The sequence below is a fragment of the Cucurbita moschata genome, unplaced genomic scaffold (assembly GCF_002738365.1).
Source record: "Cucurbita moschata cultivar Rifu unplaced genomic scaffold, Cmos_1.0 Cmo_Scf00050, whole genome shotgun sequence".
Lineage (NCBI taxonomy): Eukaryota > Viridiplantae > Streptophyta > Magnoliopsida > Cucurbitales > Cucurbitaceae > Cucurbita > Cucurbita moschata.
The window spans coordinates 1385339-1404785 of NW_019268566.1; the positions used below are offsets into that span (position 1 = coordinate 1385339).

A 19447-nucleotide genomic window follows, 5' to 3' on the forward strand; every position below is an offset into this window, starting at 1 on the left:
AAAAAAAAAAAAAAAAAAAAAAAAAAAAAAAAAAAAAAAAATTATTTTACAGAAGTAGTCCAAAATAAAATAAAAAGGAGTAAAATAGGGTGTTGAGATTACTTCTAAAAACTCAAACACAAGCAACTCAAAAGTAACACAGAAACCATGCAATACCACCTACCATTTCCAAACATTTTACTAAGACTCTTTTCCTGATATGGCCTTGGTTGAGCCTGTGGCTTCAGTTCCATATCCAAGTCTGGATTGATCTAAGAATCCAAGAATTAACATTGAAATAAGACACCCACTTCTTATACAGAAAATATGAACATAATTAAACGTTGACACAATTCTCCTTCCAACATCAGGATTTAATGGGAAAACAGCTCCGTAAAGACTCACAGTGTCATTTCTGAAGTCGTACTCTTCCAACATGGGATAATTTAAGGCATTGGGCAAGCAGCGTTGTTTAACATTTTCAACCTGTCATTTGATCAAGATAAAAAATACAATAAATAAGGAGAGGACGAACAATAAACATTGTCATTCAATCTTAAAACTTTGAAAACCATATTACTTGTGCTGGGTCAATTTCGAATGAATGAGTCTCTCTTTCCTCAGCTGCAGCTGCAGCTTCTGCCTCGTTGAGCAATCCTTCATGGCGATTGCCAAGTTCACCTGCTGTCTTGCTAATTGTAAACTCGCCATTTCCATGAGAATCCTGATAGTTTCCAGTATCAATAAAAACAAGGTGCAGGCACGTCTGAAAAATTAACACACCAGTTAGGACCATACCTCGTGAATGATTCTGGCTCTGCCTATAACCTCATCCCTGAGCAATTTCTGCAACACCTGCAGCAATTAAGCAACCATTTAGTTTGCCAATAATGACTGGACCATGTATTTCCATCTAAACAAGGAACCAAGTTCAGTGAGCACTTGCCTCTGGAAATGGAGATTCCACAAGATATCGGTTCTTTTTAAGGACAAGCTTCACCTTGCCATAGTTGGAAGTAGAAGCATAAATGAAATCAATCATCTCTTTGGGGAGTTTAGCCTTTGATAACTTACTAAGAACTGCGATAATTGTATCTGTCTCCAGACCGACAGAAACCGCAGCATACAAAGAATGCGGAGTGAGGTTGTACTCGTGCATTGATTCTGGCCTGAATATTGATCAGTTAGCATATTTACAAGAACAATCGCTTAATCTTAAAGATAATCCACCATAGGTTTCTGCTTCAATAGATTTAAGTTACCTGCAAACTGGTTCCGCAATAGCAATAAGGAAATCGTATGCTTGTTTGTACAAGGGCGAGAAAGTTTCAAGGAATATGCGGCCATCAGAACACGCCCATAAGGGCCGGTTAGTATGGTCAGGTTTCAACTCTAGTTTGCTGAAATCCCTCTTGCCCCCTTCTTTATCGCCTAAAATAACATAAGCTCAATCAAAAACCATAATCGCCATGCCTCACAACTCCAAACAATCAGAAAACCATATCAAATAACGATGCAATCCATTAATCAAACCAAATATCCTCCAATTCCACGAAAGTCTAACATAGATACGAAGATTTTACCATTGCGATCATCGTCGTCAAACTCTTCAAAATGATAGGCATCTTCTTCTTCAAAATGAGCTTTCTTATAATCCTCCTGAAATCGATTGATCAATCATTATTACGCAATACAAAAACACCGAACCCATTAAATAAACTGGACTTCAAAACCGAACAAACCTTGCCGAATTTAGGTCGTTTGCTTGATCTTCCTTTATCACCTGAAACATCGAATGTTCTACATCAAAACTAATCTTCTTTAGGGCGGAAAGAAACAATCCCGCAAAAATCAAGAACGAGAGAACAAAGATTGTAATCCACCACAGTTTTACCATGTCCCATAGCTTGAAAAATGAGATGCAGAGGCTAGCTGTATGATCAGATGCGCTTGGATTTTACGAAACGGAGTGATGAAAGGAAATCCAGAGATGAAGAACACTACCGACTATCAAATGAACCGCCTCAGGTTTTAAAACGATGAATCGGCGTTCGCGCTTCGGCTGTTCGCCGATTTAACAGACTGCAATATATTGATTTATCAATTAGCGAAAGCAAAATAGCCGAAAAATATAGAAAATAAAATAAATTAAAACAAAAACTAATCGATTATATATTTACTTATTTTTTTAGTAAATAAAAAAAAAAATATATATATATATATTAATGTCGAACATTATACTATAATATTTAAATTTAAATTTTTAAAGGTTACTTATTATATATTTAATTATTTACTTACCCATCTATTATATTTATTTATTTTACTTACTAAATAAATAAATAATTTTTTACATGATATTTAAATTTTAATTTTTAAAAATTTAGATTGATTATGGTTTTGTATGTTTTTAATGAAAATATATTTAAAAAAATTATTAATTAAAAAATTCATAATATATTTTAGAATATTTTTCTCGATGAATCTGGTTCTCATGAGTTTCTAACATAAATAAATAAGGTATATTTACAAAGATGAAGATTTAATAGATGACGGGACAGGGATAGAAAAGGTTTTTCATCTTCTCCCCATCTCGTCCTGTGGACGTCTCTAATTTAGATGCAAACGAATAATTTAATCGTAAGATAATTAGGAGAGAACATTTTTTTACTGTAGATTAAAAGGAGATGATATGAGATTATATTATCGTGCCTATTATTTTTTTTACTATAGGCTAAAAATATGTAAATTGAATTGAAAAATATGATGTAATATTAAATTTTATAATATTTAGAATAATATATATATATATATATTAAGAATGACTATTATATATCTTATAATTTTAAAATTGGTTCTAAAAAATATTTTTTATGACATTTATGGTATTTAAAAAACTATTTAAAAAAAATTAAATTTATAATATTAATATTTGTAGTTTTAGTGGCAATCGAGACGAAAGTCGAAAGCACAGCGGTTTCTTTCGTCGACGAAGTTCGGTTATTCGTTCCATTTCTTCGTCTTCTTCAGGTTGATTTGCTCGACTCTCACAATTCGGGATCTCACAGACAAAGATGAGCGCGCACAACTCCAAGTATTTTTCCACCACCAAAAAGGGTGAAATCCCCGAGCTCAAAGAGGAGCTTAATTCTCAGTACAAGGCATTTCTCTATCTGTCTTTCACTGTACCCCGTTTTTGCTTCAAATTTGTATTGCTTATTCAATGTCTCGGTGTTTTTTGTTCAGCATTCTGTCTAGCTTTTCGGTTTGTGATCCGTGATCTATATGAATTCAGTTGATTGATAGTTCAGGTGCTTTTTTGTTTTTTTTTTTCTTTTTGAAATCATCGTCTTGTATGGTTGACTCGAAGATCTGCTGGGTTTGGTGTTTGACATATTTTTTATCAGAGCTAGTGTCTGAATACCTTGAGTTATTGTAATATTCTGTAATTAAAAAAAAAAACAGAAGGAAACGGCTGAAACGCCAGCGAAGGAGGGAGAAGTGGTGCACGCCCACGTGTTTTGGATTTGGAATGCAAGGTGTGTCTGCTATCTTGCTTAGGAGAAGGATTAAGTGGATGTAAAGCCACGGTTTGGCTAAACAGTGAGTTAAGGATTGGGATTTGAAAACCAAAACGCAGAAAGGAAAGAGGAAAAATAAAACCCATGTGAACAGTGAGTTCATGTGTGAATTTGTGGAGTTTTACGCGTTCTTTTGGCAGATTGAAGCAAGAGGGATGTTTAGAAGGTTGAAGGCTATGTCCTCGTGAGTTCAATTTGAGGAAAAGCGCGACATCGAGCCAAGTTGGGAAGCAAAATGAAAGGGTAAGTTTGTGTGAAACCTGTAGCTTTGAAGGTCAATATCTTAATATACAATGCATAAGACATGCTCAAACTTGTCTCAATAGATTCGTGGGAATGAGGTCTACATTTTTATAGAAGAAATCGATAAAAGATAATGAATGTAGCCAAAGAATCAAGTTCGAGGACATGATGGGTGTTTTGGAAAAGTTCTAGAAAAACGCAGGGTGGCCAAGAAGAAGACAACTGCAGACACGTGGCCGAGGGAGTGAGCACGTGGAGGATCCTGGTTCGTCCCGTTCGTCTTCTATTTGTCTTTTTTGCCGATCTATTCATATTGACCCTAAAAGTTATTAATTATAGGTTTAATTGGAGAAGATTGAGGAGTAATAGCCGAGTTTGTAACGCTTTATGTAAGAAAGGGATTTAGCGACACAAGTAAGTAGTGTATCGAGGCTTCTAAACAAGTGTTAACTTGTTATATGTGCTAAGCATGTTGATCATGTGATCAGGGACATAGCTATGTGGAAATAATGTTAATTGCATGACCTAAGTATCGACAAATATGTTCACATGAGTAGAGTTCAAGCATGGTAGGGATCATTATCGTGTATGCTTTGTGGCTCTAATGTATGCTTATGAGCTTATCATATTATGTGACATGCACGAGAAATACCCTTTTTATGATGGTATAATGTAGGAGCCACTAAGGATTCGTCATGTGAACTCTAGTTGTAATTAGACCTCACGTACACCTATAGTTGAATGGACAATAGGTTGGGAGGGCATGTTGCCCATTAGTTTATTATATCCCACTGAACCCCCTGACCGACGCGTTGAGTTCTAAGTTAAGGACATGAGTATTCCTAACTGTCAGGCTATGAGCTATTTCAGGCCGCTAGAGCATCTAGAAGATGGGGACGTATTTGACTGAGAGAGTGTTACGAACTCAGAATTCATAATAAGCATAAATAGAGAAAAATAGGAAAAGTGAGACCTGCATTGACACCTAAAAACCCCAAAGCTTCTGTGGGAACAGAAAACACACATCCTTGAAAGGAAGCCCATCATTATTAGCTATGTGAGAGGCGACACAAGCAGTGAACTCGAGCTAGAATCAGGTTAGGCGATCCAAGCTTATGAAATGAATGGATGGTTGGATCGAGGACCTGATCCAAAGCGAAAACTCTGGCAGGTTGTATTTGATTGTAAACGTGTCTTACGTATCAGCTCAGAATTCATAATAAGCATAAGTAGAGAATAAATAGGAAAAGGTTAATCATTATACCGTGAGATCTGCATCAACACCTAAAACCCCCAAAACTTATTTGAGAACCGAAAATATTCACCTTTGAAAGGATGCCCTTCACTGGTAGCAATGCAAGAGGCGACACGAGCAGTGAACTCGAGTCGGAACTGGGATAGGTGATCCAAGCTTATGAAATGCATTGATGGTTGGATCGAGAACCCGATCCGAATCGAAAACTCTAGATGGGCTGCTAATTGGAAATTTTTGAAGTTAATAATCAGATCATTAATGTAACTGGTTAATTACAAGTTAACTACTTACAAAATAACAGGGGTCAAGGTCGGCCAGTGAGACGATGGGGGATAAGCTTCATCAATTACAAGTTAACTACTTACTGAGTAAATTTATTACTCATCAAAATTATTTTTAATTTTCTTTTCAGATATACGAGATGCAGCGTGACCAATACAACTGTGTGGACAAGCTGGAGGCTTTAGAGATTTTGTCTAGACCCAAGTCTGTTTTGTGTTAAAACTCCATGTTTCTCTATTTTGAACTTGTTTGTAGTTGTTTGATTTTATTGTAAATATATGTAAATAATGGTTATGTTATTAACTAATATTAAAATATAAACATTTTCTTTTAAAATTTATCAGTGCCAGTAGTAGCGATCGTGAATCGGGTTCGCCGGTAAGCAGGCATTACAGTTATGTCCTTCCATAAGCATATCAAAGAGTCATTGATGTTATAGGAAAAACATCTGCAGAGAATTTGGTATATGACTCATAGTTGGAGATTTTGACAAGAAAGAGTTTTATTAGTGACTCATAGTTGGAAATTTAACTTTTTATACAGTGGTCTATCGAGTTTCCTCCATGCACGCATCTCTTCATTTGTTGCCCTTTCTGCCGTCATTGAAGGCTTTGAAGCTTGTTTTTATTTGCTTCGGTTTTATTGCATTTTGAAGTATTTGAGGCTGTCTTAATTGGCACAATTTGAGGATTGTGAAGCGTTGTGTCAACATTAATTTTGATTTTGGGGCCATGTCTCACGAGGATTTTGCCTTTAACCTTTGTTTATGAGAGAAGTTTAAGTCTCTTCAATATTTAATTGTCCTTTCATTGTTTGAGGTTGTCTCTATGAAGTATTGTGGCGACATTAATTTCGGCTTTTATTCTCCGAGTAGCCGAAGTTTTAAGTTGGTTCGATGTTCAACTTTTTGTGTGAAGATGAAACATTTATTCTTCTCTTTTATAAAATAAATTCTTTTTGTTCAAGGTTGCAAAGGGCATGAGGAGTGAAACATTAAGTTTTAAGTCTATAAGACATTTTCCTTTCCAAGAAGACTTTCGGCTATCTTCATTCTAGATTGCAAAGGTCTTGTATAGCAGCATTAAGTTCAAATTCGAATTTTATTCTCCATGGAGCCCAAGTTTCAAGTTGGCTCGGTTTTGAATTATGCATGAAGATGAGCTTTTAGTCTCCTCGTTTGTCAAATAAATTCTCTTTGTTCAAGGTTGCATTAATATGGAAGAGGAGTGAAACATTAAGTATAAAGTTTTTAAGGTGTTTTCTTTTCCAAGAAGACTTTCGGTTGTCTTCATTCAAGATTTTTTGTTCTTGCACTTACTCCATGGTAGTTTAATGATGATTCATTCACCTATATATTCTTTTAGGGTCTGCGTCTTCTCTCCTCAAATAGTCCACTGGTGCATTCCTTTGTCTTGCTTATCGAATCTTTCTTTGTGGAGTCAAATTCCGCTTTTATGGATTAACTTTCAGCTTGGATTGCACAACTTGTTGGGAAGTTGAAACTGATTCATCATTGAGTGGTTCTTTGCAGAGTAGTATTATCTACAAAGAAGTTTGAGATTCTTTTCCAATGCAAACAAGAGCTCAATAATGCTAGATTTGGAAGGCTCTTCCTAGTTTTCTCAAGTGTCTCAAAATGGTTGAGTCAATTAGGTATATGAAAAGTTCTTGTTCATGGTGATCTCTATAAGGTTTTCTTTGCTGCTTTAATTTTTCTTTTTCATACCCTTTGAGAGTTCTTACCCCCGTGAACTTTTAATATTTTTCATTCTATCAGTGAGAAGTTGTTTCTAGTTAAAAAGAAAATAATTCGGTATGTGTCTCCATGTAGTTTAGATGTCGATGATCAACTGTAATCAGGCCATGACGATAAGAAATCTGAGGAAACTTAAATGTTTGTACTTTCCCAACAGTTTATGGTTGGACCTTTTGATATAGCTTCTTCACCTCTCATTTCCAACTATAGGGCTCTTTATGATCAAATATGCTCAATAATTTTTTTCTCAGTAACTAATGAACTGATGGTATGTGTGGTTAATACTTAGAAGTTAAACCGTAGTCAGGACATATGATTTTTCGTTTTTTACCATGAGTATCAAATTTTGGATTTAGGGGTTTCTGAATCAAACTCTTGCTATATGATATGCTTCCTTTTGGCGTGAAGTCTCATACCTCTGGAATTAGGTCTTGATAGTAAAAAAAATGTGTTTGTTTTTAGTTTTAACTGTGTATCTTTTCATAAGTAGCTTTTAAAACATTTTGCAGGATAAAAGAAAAGATGCTGTTAAAAAGGTCATTGCTGCAATGACGGTTGGGAAGGATGTATCATCACTTTTCACAGACGTGGTAAACTGCATGCAGACTGAAAATTTGGAGCTGAAAAAGCTGGTTTACTTGTATCTAATTAATTATGCCAAAAGCCAGCCTGATCTAGCCATTCTAGCAGTGAACACATTTGTTAAAGTATGTACTGAAATTTCTTAATTTTTTCTTTTTGGCAAATTATATTATCTTTATTTCTGGTTTAGACACTGGAGTCAAGTGATTTACCATGCCCTCATGCCAACATGAGTATAATTTAGAAGTTAAGGCATTTCTATTTTCTTTAAAAGATTGTATGTTCAAATCTCCACCCCATATGTGATGTAATGCTTGGGGAACAGCACATACATAGAGTACTATTTTATGAATTTGCTTAATTTTGGTACTTTATTTAAGGTTTTCTTAAAAACGCAATATTCTGGAGGGTCCTGCTAAATATGAAAAAGAAAGACAGAAAGCAAAGTTTGCTCCAGGAGAGATGGAGGTTCTTCATCTTTTCTGGTTCCCCCTATCGTACTGTTTTCATTTTTTGGGGGGAGTTCATAATATTTGTGCCCAATACCTATGAAATTGCCATATATTTGTGTCATCACCTTTTATGGAGTTTGCAAACCGTTTGCTGTCAACAGCCAGGGGAGATAGCATCTAGTCCGTTTTTTTTAGAACTCCTGGTCTCTCAAGAAGTTGAATTTTGTGAGAGCTTTTGTTTGTGTGCTGTAGAAATTCTAGAATATAGGGACCTGGCATATGAAAGTTCCGTATAAACGGACCCCAGTCTGCATAGAAGAATGAATGTTGAAGTTAATCTGCTCGATTAATTTTAACTGTATTTTATTTTTCAAAATATGAGACCGAATGGGTCAAACACATCATGCATCTGACTTTCTGTGTTGTTAGAAACTTTTAGGAGTAATTTGACTAATGTATATCTGTGCAGGATTCACAAGATCCGAATCCTTTAATTCGTGCGTTGGCCGTAAGGACAATGGGATGCATTCGTGTGGATAAAATTACAGAATACTTGTGTGATCCTCTTCAGAGATGCCTTAAGGTTGTTTATTTTTGGCTCATTTTCATATTTTTTGCTATCTAAATTCAGTATTTGTTTCTGATTCTCAATGCATCGTCATTGCTAGATTTGTTTACAAATTCTCTCTCTTTCATTTCTTTCAATGGACTGAAATGCCTGTTGTTAGGAGGTGAGGATTTTTTTTATTGGGTTCTGAATTTTGACTCAATTATCTAATCTTTTGGTTTTTTAATGTTATGACAGGATGATGACCCTTATGTCCGCAAGACAGCTGCCATTTGTGTTGCCAAACTTTTTGATATAAATGCTGAGTTAGTTGAGGACAGAGGTTTTTTGGAATCTCTCAAAGACTTAATATCAGATAACAATCCAATGGTTGTTGCAAATGCCGTGGCTGCTCTTGCTGAGATACAGGAGAATAGTAGCAGATCCATCTTTGAGATCACAAGTCACACACTGTCAAAACTTCTCACAGCTTTGAATGAGTGTACTGAGTAAGTGCGGCCTTTGCTTTGTTCAAACTGTGTAAAACTCTTTATTAATACTCTGTGAAAGACGTCAATTAAGAAGATAATTGTTCGTGGTTAATTTTCATTTACTACAGCTGATTCTTTCTTAATGAGATATAAGAAAATTGATCTCTTTTAAAAATATGCAATAAATTGCACAATTGAAAGTAATCTAGGTCCCTACGTGCACCACAAACATCGCGGAGTGTCTGTATTTTAGTGCTACATTTAGTCATGGAGGCTATGTTGGGGGAGTAATGTTATCATCATTCTTGCTTCTGCATTTTTGCAGGGAGAACATCCTTTGATAGTTCTTAATGCTTGTTTTTTTTTTTTTTCTAAAGAAACAGCTTTCATTGAGCAAAATGAAAGAACATGCAAGGACATACAAAAAACAAGCCCAACAAAAGGGAGTTCCAAAACAACAACCTACAAGAAGGGACTCCAATCCACCAAAATCAAACAAAAATCATAATTACAAAAAGACCTAGTGACTAATGCCAGGAGACATTGAACCTCATTGTCTCTCAAACTTTGTCATACGACCCTTCCACCCCTTGAAAAAAATCTATTGTTTCTCTCTCTCCCCAAAATAGCAAAAAATTAGCATGTCACCAAACTTTGCCCTTCTCGAAAAGTCAAACTCACAGTTCTCAACCTTAGTGTAACTATCCCAATTCCACACAAAACATAAACTGGATGGTAGTTCTTAATGTTATCATCATGGAGTCAGAATGATAATGGCTTCTTTGTTTTTGTGGGAAGGACATCCCTTGAAATTCTTTTCTGCTGTATTTTCTTCTTCAATTTTTTTTTTTCCTGAAAATAATTTATGTACCCTGATTTTTTCTTCAGGTGGGGTCAAGTTTTTATACTGGACGCACTTTCTAGATTCAAAGCAGAGGATTGTCGTGAAGCAGAAAATATAATAGAGAGAGTTACTCCACGGCTACAACATGCTAACTGTGCTGTTGTTCTGTCAGCTGTGAAGGTGGATATGTTAAGTAATTGATTTTCTCCACCATATATATGGTGGTGATTTTGAGAAAGTCTTAGTTATTTCAACTAACTAATATTGTTCATCTTTCTTTTTCTATTTTCTCCTTATTGATAGATGATTCTTCAACAAATGGAACTGATCAGTAGCGCTGATGTAGTTCGAAATCTTTGCAAAAAGATGGCTCCTCCTCTTGTTACTTTGCTTTCGGCGGAACCTGAGATACAATATGTTGCATTGCGAAATATCAACCTTATAGTACAGAAACGTCCTACTATTCTTGCACATGAAATTAAGGTCGGTGATAATTTTGCCACCATGATGCTAGCTTGTAATTTTTAGTAAAGATGGATGTAAAATTAACTGGAAGATTAGTACATCCTGTTTGCTAAGAAGCTTACCACTACTCTCCCTTTTATCTTTTTTGCTTTCTTCCCATTTTGTAGGTTTTCTTCTGTAAATACAACGATCCAATCTATGTAAAGATGGAGAAGTTAGAGATCTTGATTAAGCTTGCATCTGAACGGAATATAGACCAGGTACACTTTCTTTCTCAGCATTATCTATTCCTCAGTATGTCTATAAATATTATAGAACATTCTATGAAATGACACCCTTTTGATTATGATATTGATAGGTTCTGCTGGAGTTCAAGGAGTATGCCACTGAAGTAGATGTAGATTTTGTAAGAAAAGCTGTCCGTGCCATTGGTAGGTGTGCAATCAAGCTAGAGAGAGCTGCTGAACGATGCATAAGTGTGTTGCTCGAGCTGATCAAAATTAAAGTCAACCACGTGGTTCAAGAGGCTATTATAATTATCAAGGATATTTTTAGGAGATATCCTAACACGTAAGCATTTTTTTCATCCCTTCAACTTTGGCTTTCGCTGATTGAATGATCAATTCATCATTCTGACTTTATGTGAATTTCTATTCTATTTACAGTTATGAGTCCATCATTGCAACACTCTGTGAAAGCTTAGACACGTTGGATGAGCCAGAAGCCAAGGTAATAGTGGTGCAATTTTATATCAATAGCACAAGTGGTTCCATCTCTTGAAGTCACACTTTTATCATATGTTTGTCCCTTGGCTCAAGGCATCAATGATATGGATTATTGGAGAGTATGCGGAGAGAATTGACAATGCAGATGAACTTCTTGAAAGCTTCTTGGAGAATTTCCCTGAGGAACCTGCACAAGTCCAGCTTCAATTGCTGACTGCAACTGTCAAACTTTTTCTTAAGAAGCCAACCGAGGGACCACAGCAGATGATTCAGGTCTTTTCTCTACAAGCGTAATTTTCAATTCCCAAATCCATTGGTGAAATACAGGTTGTGCCATCTTGTTACGATTGCAAATGAGTTTAGTTTCCATGTATCATGGAGTTATTGCCTCCAGCAATTCTCTTCATGTGTTTAGGCACTGACATGGAAAAATCTGTTTGTAATCGGAACAAATCAGAGAATTACTGTTGCTAATTATTATAAAAGCTAATTTATGCTAAAAATATCAAAATAGTTACTGACAAACTCTTACTAAGATGGACCTTTTATTTTTATTTTTATTCTTTTATATTTCTTTGGGTGGGGGTGGGGGTTAGAAACCGATGGACTTTATTTGTGTTCATCATTTCTGTTAGTAATCATCGTCAGTCTGAGCACAATGGCCGTGGTCTCTCTGATAAAATCGTAGTATGGTAGAACTGTGAAATCGTCTAGTGCTCTGTACTTATGGTCTCTAGATATCAACCCAATGAATATTTACTTCCTGTCAATTTACAGGTTGTTTTGAACAATGCTACTGTGGAGACGGACAATCCTGATCTGCGGGACCGCGCATATATCTATTGGCGACTCCTATCAACTGATCCAGAGGTTTACATTATGCACATCATTTTTTTCAGCTTCACTGTGATTATAACATCCAATGTATGGCCATTTATTTGAGGATAAACTATAGGCTTTTGGGTAGAACCATGGGTTTTGTTTTAAAGATTCATCCTCAAGCATATGTGACGGGAAGAAACCGAGTACATGTCATGATTATATTATTTAAAAAAAAAAAAAAAACTTATTAGAATCAAAACAACCAACCCTATCTCACTTTTGATATAATAGCTAGGTCCATGAATCTCAGTTTATCCAGTAGTTTCTACTTTGCAGGCAGCGAAGGATGTCGTTCTTTCCGAGAAGCCTGTGATTGGCGATGATTCAAATCTGCTTGATTCCTCGCTCCTAGATGAGCTCCTTGCCAATGTTGCCACTTTATCGTCTGTATATCACAAGCCCCCTGAAGCATTTGTTACCCGTACGAAGATTGCTCAGAGAACAGATGAAGAAGATTTTCCTGAAGGCAGTGACACAGGGTATTCAGAATCTCCTGCCCACGCTGGTGGTGCATTGCCTCCAACTACCTCAGATGCACCTAATTCAGTACCAAAGAGACTGGCCCTTGGCTTAGTTGCTCCTCCACCTCCAGTTTCAGTTCCGGATTTACTTGGTGACCTGATTGGATTGGATAATAGTGCTATTGTCCCTTTTGATCAGCCTGCTGCTTCTGCTGAGTGAGTGAATTGATACTTTCTTATCTGTGGGTATGCGATTAAATCATGGGTAGCTTGCATTAACTTTTTGGCCTAAGAATCTTAAGTAGTGTCTGAAATACTGTAACTGAACAAATATTGTTTGATGGTAAAGGCTCTTCGAAGGTTTCTGATGACAGTGATGAACATTTTCATGGGAATAAGTTTATGAATATGACTTTTATCAAAGAAAAAAGAAAAAAGTGTATGGGCGTGTATGAAAAATGCATTACCCTTAATGAGCTTTTGTAATTCTGGCTTGCAGCCCTCCATTGCCTATCCTGCTCCCAGCATCAGCTGGTCAAGGCTTACAAATTAGTGCCCAGCTCACACGATTGGACGGTCAAGTATTTTACAGTTTATTGTTCGAGAACAATACACAGATTACATTGGATGGATTCATGATCCAGTTTAACAAGAATACGTTTGGCCTCGCCCCTGCAGGACCTTTACAGGTAGATTTGCATATTGTTTGGAGTTGATTGTCCACGGATGAAACTAACTTCTTGTTTTACTATTCATAGGTTCCATCGATGCAGCCTGGGTCAATTGTTAGTACTCTCCTGCCTATGGTAGTGTTCCAAAATATGTCTCAAGGTCCCCCAAGTTCACTTTTGCAGGTAGCCGTGAAGAACAATCAGCAGCCAGTGTGGTACTTCAACGATAAAATCTCAATACACGTTTTCTTCACCGATGACGGGAGGATGGAACGTGCAAACTTTCTTGAGGTAAAGTTGATGGTTGCAATTTCCTTTATCTATTATCATTATTATTTTGTTGGTGGCAATGAGTGTTTTCAGCGGCATTGTTTATCATAAATATCATGTTGATTTCTTGTTTTGCTTACTCCTCGAGTCCGTCTATTAACGTAGAATGCACACTTAGGAGGGACGACCGAGTAATGGTCTCGAACAAACTGTGGATTTACAATTTGGGGTGTCTGAATTTTCATCTCTCTTTTCTTTTACAAATTCTCATCGTTCAGTAGAAATGACATTTATAACGAACTCTCATCGTTTCGAGATCATTGGCTAAATCAACCCATAGTAAAGTGGACAAATTATTGGAATGATTATCTGATGATGGAGTTGGAGGAAACATAGTTTTAGATTACTTTTTCATCTAATTGGATAAATCCTTCATTAGGTATTTGGTCTTAATTGTGGCATTTATCATCTCTTCATTGTAGACTTGGAGGTCCCTCCCAGATTCAAATGAAGTTTCCAAGGATTTCCCTGCCATTGTTCTAACCAATATGGAGGCTGCTCTGGAACGACTGGCTGCTACAAACATGTTCTTCATTGCTAAAAGGAAACACACAAACCAAGACGTTTTCTATTTCTCTACCAAAATTCCCAGAGGAATCCCTTTCTTGATCGAATTGACTGCGCTTATCGGAACCCCGGGACTGAAATGCGCCATCAAAACCCCGAACATTGACATGGCACCACTCCTTTTTGATGCCTTGGAGACCCTTCTCAAGGAATGATTTATAAGCTCTGCTTTACTTGTTCTTCTTTTCCTTCCCCTGATTTTTTGTTAGTATTAGCAAATTCATGCTGCTGGGTATGTCTGCCTTGCCTCTTTTATATCTACTTTTCCCTCTTGAACTTCCATTGAGTTCAAGCTTTGCCTTAGACTCTGTTGATTCCCTCATTATTTTTCCCCAGATTCAAGAGTTTTGTGAACTTGTTGCTGCAAATCCTTTGGACAAGAGATTTTGGATGTTGTTTCGTGAACGATGAAAAATATTGTCGTTCGGGAGCCGTTTGATAACAATTCTGTTTTAACTTCTTCGTTTTCTTTTGCTTTGCACTCTTTATTTGTAAGAAATTGTAAATACAACTCGTGCGTATTTTTGGTCATTCATAATTGTACCGAACTCGAGTATGCTTATATATATATATAACTTCATTAAGCCTATGCATTACTTGAAGTGAAAGCTAAGGAATATGGTATCTTGTTGGCATTTATTTATAATGTACTAATCTACCTTACAAATTCAAATTTGATGCCCTTGTGATAATTATGATGAGGAATGATGAAGATCCAAAATTTCTAGATTTTGTTATCATTAATTAGGCACCATTGACCCATGCATTTTAAGCTTTGCCATACTTGGGTAGGCTCTCTTTACTCGTGTCGCAATATAAGGCTCTTTCAGCTTCGTGATCCATTTTTTGTTCTTAATTCATTTACTCTCATGTAAACTTTTGTCCCTTCTTCCCCTCGGTCTCGAATCTTTGATTCATGATTCCCTGATTGAACTATTCTTTCACTCGGTGCTTATCGTAGAGACTTTCAGTATACAGTGTCCTGCTCTTTCACTCGGGTGCTTATCGTAGAGGCTTTCAGTACACAGTGTCCCACAACTGTTAATAGTATAACGGGGATGAAACACAATAATGTCTGCCTTTCTTTTACTTGGCCTAAGTCAATTTTTTTAGTAAGCCTAAGTTTTTTTTTTTTTTCGCACAAAATCAAACATGTTTTCAGATAAAGTGAATATATATATATATATATATATTTTTTCATTTTCTATGATTTTTTTAAATAAATTTCCCAATTAGGAATGAAATGTGGCATTATATTACAATAAATAATAATAATAATAGTAAAGATGAAGATAAAAATGTTATTAAAATAATATAGCGACGTATTGTGGTAGCCGGTTTAGAATTTTAATTTTAATTAAAAAGTTATTTAAAATATGTTAATATATTTATATACAATAAAATAAATATTGTTATAATTATCTACTAAATATGTGGTTTAATCTAAATACACTAAAAATATATCTTTTATTCTCAATCCTTTTTTATTATTTTTGTTTTTATTTTATAATCTTAGAAAATAAATTTGCTTTGTACCAATTTTGAAACAAATATATTTAAATTTTTAAAAGTACTTTTAAAATCCAATTTTTTTTTAAAGTGCATTTTATATTAAAAAATCATTTTTTTAAATTCAAAAATAGAGGAAGCTAAAACTTCAAAATTAAAATTAACTTAAACTAATTAAATATAATTTTTTTTAAAATAAAGAAAATATATTATTTGGGCGAAAATTCACCAAATTAATTATTTTTAGTCAAACCAAACATATCTAAATTCATTTAAACAAACAAAATCAAAGACGAATAATTCATTTTAATATTGATATCTTTAATTTAATTTTTTAAAAATAAAATAAAAATAATTTCAACAAATATAAATAAATTTATATAGATAATTAATAATCGAACTGAATAAACCTAAACCAAACACGTTTTCTACAAGATATGAAATAAAATTGATATCAGTTCATTCCGTTTTGATATGTGAGCCGAATTTTCAGTCCTCCTGCGGCGGCGTTGAAAGTTTAGACTTTCAGGCGACTCCACGGCGGCTCCGTCTATCTCTGGCAGCGGTGGCGGCCGAAACCTAGAGGAAAATTGTTCATTTTCCTTTCATCCAAGCAGAAAATCGGGAGGAAGACTGTTGTTGTTAATTTATATATCGTTTTTTTGGATTTACTTTTTGATTCTTCCTGACCTTTATACTCAGTGGAAAGTCGTCCTCGCGCACGAAACCATCCCAAACATTCTCTCTCTCTGCAGAGAGAGAAGCTTTCTCAGCCTTCTGTGCTTCTCTGCCATAGCCTGGACGGAAAGAAGAGCGTTTTGGAAAGGAGTTCACATCGCTGTGATTTCTTTTTCTTCCATTCGAATTGAATTCTCAATCGCGTTTTACGAATCGATTGATTTCGTCTGTTAACCGGTAAGATTCCAGTTTCTTGAATATATATCTCTTTTGCTTTCAATTTGATTCTGATGACCGCTGCTTGATCAGAAGCTCGTGTTGTATATTCGTGAGATTTTTGGCTGGTTCTGGAGCTAAGCTGGTTTTGGATTTTCAGTTTTCGTTTCTATAGGTTTACTCTGATGCTGTATTGTTTTGAATGATTTGTTTGATTTACTTGTTTGCAACCGCTTGGAATTTATCGACCTTTGCTCCAGAATCCGAATTTTTCGACTTCTTGTCACTTTGCTGTTGCCGTGTTATCGCTTGAGTTCTTGTTTGCATGACTCTGGTCTATTTTGCTTTAGTTGCTTCATTGTTGTTTTAGATTGATAGGTGAACATGTTCTTGTGGTTTCATTCAGATTGAGTTAGATTCATAATGGATGATTGAAGACGAATCTGTCTCTACTCTGGTTATACTGATTCTTCAGGAGTATTTTGTTCCTCTTTTGGTTTCATTTTGGGTCCTCTAATTACAGTCACTAATTTCAAATGATTAAGCCTTACAAGATAATAACAATCCTCTTTTTAGCTCATGAGAGCAGAATATGTTGCCAGAAAAGGGCTTTTTTCTGCAGGTTCTTGCTTATTTGACTTGTTTTGCCCTTTCCTTCAATTGTGGTCTGATGAAATTCCTGCTCCTCTCCGCAAAACAAATAAATTATGTATGAAGGGAAAATAGCATTTGTGTTTGCCCTATGTGTAGGTTCGAACTCTTGGCGAGATTTTCAACTCCAATCTTGAGTATTACCTAGTCTACAGTGTACTCTGGTCGCTGCTTTCTCCTATGATAATTTATGATTATTTCATCACTACTAGCTTTGTTAATCTATGATTCACTCATCGTATTATCAATCATCTTTTGTGACAAATACTCCAGTGCATTTTTCATATCTCCTAATGGAGTTTTTGATTTTACATAAACTAGTCATGTCTTTCCTGAAAATTGTGCAGAGGGAACTATGCAGTTAAATTAATTTAGGATGTTTTCTGTAACAGGGTTGGCAGTCCATAAAATTTTGAGGACGTATTGCTACTAGTGCGATGATTTGTTGGTGTGTGTTGTAGATAAGTAAGCTGAAATGGGAGGTTGCTGCTGCTGCTGTTCTTCGAAAGAATCAGAATCAAATATCGCACCAGGCTACTATTATGTCAGTATTGAATTTTTCATTGGATGTTTATTGTCATCTTCTTATCAATCAAATTCATTATCGTAAGCAAGGACAATGCAGCCATCATCTGGTATTCATTCGTTTCTTTATTATCATTGGCAGCATGTCTAGATGCATGTAGCTGTAGGTATTCCGTTATAACCTGTAAGTTAACGTAACTTGCATTATTTGAGGCACAAAACTGAACTGATTGTAGTGCGAGAGTGAATTCTTGAATGAAGCTTCTTTTTATAAGTAATTCTTTGCATTTAATGGTATAATTCAGCATCTTTGTGTTTTCCATATAAGTCTTCTTCCTTAGCATGAATCAAGTTAGATTGGCTGTGATTTAGGAGATGCTTGTGTATTACACTTGAATAAATAATGCAAGTTGCCGATTTAAATTTAAGTTATAAACGTGACATAGGCTACAATTTCTATTATTTGATCTCGTAAGTGGTTGAGATTTATCCTTAACTGCTAACTAACATGATGGGCTAGGGAATTTTCTTTCCATTGTCAATTTCCTTGCTCAAAATCTCAATTTACTTGAATCTAAGTTTTGAACTTTTGATGCAGTACCCAAGAGCATCGGAGGAGCATGTTCCCCTGTCATCTCCACTTAGTGCTCCCCCAGCATTTCCAATGGGGCTTTTAGTCGATACAAATCTGGATACATCAATCCCAGACACGTATAGATCGCCTCCCTTGCCTATGCCATATGATGTTGTTTTAACACATCCACATACTCCACCTGTGGCTCAAGAAATCTGCAGCAATAAGAATGATGCTGCAGCTCAGACTACCAATTCCGATACAATTCAAGAAACAACATGCATAAACACTCGGGAAACTTCAGCCAAATGTGAAGGCATCGACGATGAGTCAGACTGCAAGAAGCATACAGATTTTGAAGTGGACACATTAAAGGAATCTGAAATCGAACTTTCAAAGGGTGTGAAATCTGTGGTCTTACCAATTGAAGAGGAGGATGTTTGTCCCATCTGTTTGGAAGGTGAAGTTTTGCCAAAACTTTGTTTAGCTACCTATACCAACCCACCAAACCATGGAATTTTTCTAACCTTATATGTCTATTGCCAACGTTCGACATTTTAGTTGCTTGAACTAACAAGTCACAACATCGTTGCTTTCTCGATAACCGCACAGTACCATTTCATTTTAATTACTTGGACTAACAAGTCACCTAGTCATCATTTTCTATTGTCTTATGCAGAATATGACGGAGAGAATCCAAAACTCACCACAAAATGCGAGCATCATTTTCATCTTGCATGCATTTTGGAATGGATGGAAAGAAGTGATATATGTCCTGTGTGCGATCAGGTCTGTTTCAGCAGTTTATGCTTTTTATCATCTGTCACCCCACTCATTTGCGTGTAACCCACCAAGATTACCTTTCTTTATGTCCTAATCATCTGCCTCTGACATACAGGAAATGGTTTTCAGCCCTCCAATTGATTAGTGACAAGACATTGAAAGTAAAGTTGAAAGTATAGGTTTATAAAGTTCCCGTGATTTTGCATCCAGCTGCAAGCTTCAGGTTTGTTTCTTTTAGTTCGTTCTCTTTTCTTCTTTTTCCATAATGAGTGATTTCTTCATTCCTGTTGCACTCTTTTCTTTGTGAATTTGTCGTCTGAACATAGAAATGGGGGGAAAATTGGGAGAATGATTCTTCTTTCTTTCTTTTGTTTTGTTGGTGGGGGGGGGGGGGGGGG

The 19447-nt window shown here is 35.8% G+C and overlaps 3 protein-coding genes across 7 annotated transcripts in view; 2 read left to right on the top strand and 1 right to left on the bottom strand.

Moving 5' to 3' along the window:
• The window catches only part of LOC111435717 (DNA repair helicase XPB1-like), an 8899-nt gene extending 6814 nt beyond the window's left edge, over window positions 1–2085 (bottom strand). The window contains exons 1-9 of one of the 2 annotated variants that reach the window (XM_023073213.1): window positions 1874–2082; window positions 1722–1762; window positions 1563–1638; window positions 1242–1410; window positions 926–1148; window positions 778–834; window positions 560–703; window positions 385–465; window positions 164–251 (exon numbers count right to left, since the gene is read on the bottom strand). In XM_023073213.1, coding sequence (XP_022928981.1) covers window positions 164–251; window positions 385–465; window positions 560–703; window positions 778–834; window positions 926–1148; window positions 1242–1410; window positions 1563–1638; window positions 1722–1762; window positions 1874–1883 — 889 coding nt within the window. In that variant the 5' untranslated portion in view covers window positions 1884–2082. Of the gene's footprint in view, window positions 1–163; window positions 252–384; window positions 466–559; window positions 704–777; window positions 835–925; window positions 1149–1241; window positions 1411–1562; window positions 1639–1721; window positions 1763–1873 lie in introns of both variants that reach the window. The other variant, XM_023073214.1, reaches the window with a different exon arrangement.
• An 844-nt stretch (window positions 2086–2929) lies between these two features.
• LOC111435803 (beta-adaptin-like protein B) lies at window positions 2930–14702 on the top strand. Of its 4 annotated transcripts, XM_023073361.1 has the most exons (17): window positions 2930–3290; window positions 3445–3803; window positions 3887–4068; window positions 7606–7803; window positions 8600–8713; window positions 8936–9186; window positions 10057–10192; window positions 10316–10495; window positions 10645–10737; window positions 10836–11047; window positions 11143–11206; window positions 11296–11475; window positions 11980–12072; window positions 12361–12761; window positions 13045–13234; window positions 13304–13507; window positions 13969–14416. In XM_023073361.1, the coding sequence occupies exons 4-17, from the start codon at window positions 7645–7647 to the stop codon at window positions 14266–14268; spliced, it is 2577 nt and encodes an 858-aa protein (XP_022929129.1). In that variant the 5' UTR covers window positions 2930–3290; window positions 3445–3803; window positions 3887–4068; window positions 7606–7644; the 3' UTR covers window positions 14269–14416. The 4 variants fall into 4 exon arrangements, 3 of the variants coding, with proteins under 3 accessions (XP_022929129.1, XP_022929128.1, XP_022929130.1); XR_002709123.1 differs by lacking the exons at window positions 3445–3803; window positions 3887–4068 and adding an exon at window positions 14450–14702 and having other exon boundaries at window positions 2930–3140; window positions 13969–14345; XM_023073360.1 differs by lacking the exons at window positions 3445–3803; window positions 3887–4068 and having other exon boundaries at window positions 2930–3140.
• Window positions 14703–16072: 1370 nt separating this feature from the next.
• Window positions 16073–19414, top strand: LOC111435815 (probable E3 ubiquitin-protein ligase RHB1A). The gene is made up of 5 exons (XM_023073380.1): window positions 16073–16537; window positions 17560–17711; window positions 18291–18726; window positions 18946–19055; window positions 19165–19414. The coding sequence occupies exons 2-5, from the start codon at window positions 17643–17645 to the stop codon at window positions 19192–19194; spliced, it is 645 nt and encodes a 214-aa protein (XP_022929148.1). The 5' UTR covers window positions 16073–16537; window positions 17560–17642; the 3' UTR covers window positions 19195–19414.
• The last annotated feature ends 33 nt before the right edge of the window (window positions 19415–19447 follow it).

Bases quoted from the DNA above. Each gene is read 5' to 3' on its own strand.
- LOC111435803 (XM_023073360.1), top strand. From the start codon at position 3,054: ATGAGCGCGCACAACTCCAAGTATTTTTCCACCACCAAAAAGGGTGAA. The intron at 7,804-8,599 runs GTATGTACTGAA...ATATCTGTGCAG, and splicing joins CAGTGAACACATTTGTTAAA to GATTCACAAGATCCGAATCC. The intron at 8,714-8,935 runs GTTGTTTATTTT...ATGTTATGACAG, and splicing joins CTCTTCAGAGATGCCTTAAG to GATGATGACCCTTATGTCCG.
- LOC111435815 (XM_023073380.1), top strand. From the start codon at position 17,643: ATGGGAGGTTGCTGCTGCTGCTGTTCTTCGAAAGAATCAGAATCAAAT. The intron at 18,727-18,945 runs GTGAAGTTTTGC...TGTCTTATGCAG, and splicing joins TTGTCCCATCTGTTTGGAAG to AATATGACGGAGAGAATCCA. The intron at 19,056-19,164 runs GTCTGTTTCAGC...TCTGACATACAG, and splicing joins TATGTCCTGTGTGCGATCAG to GAAATGGTTTTCAGCCCTCC.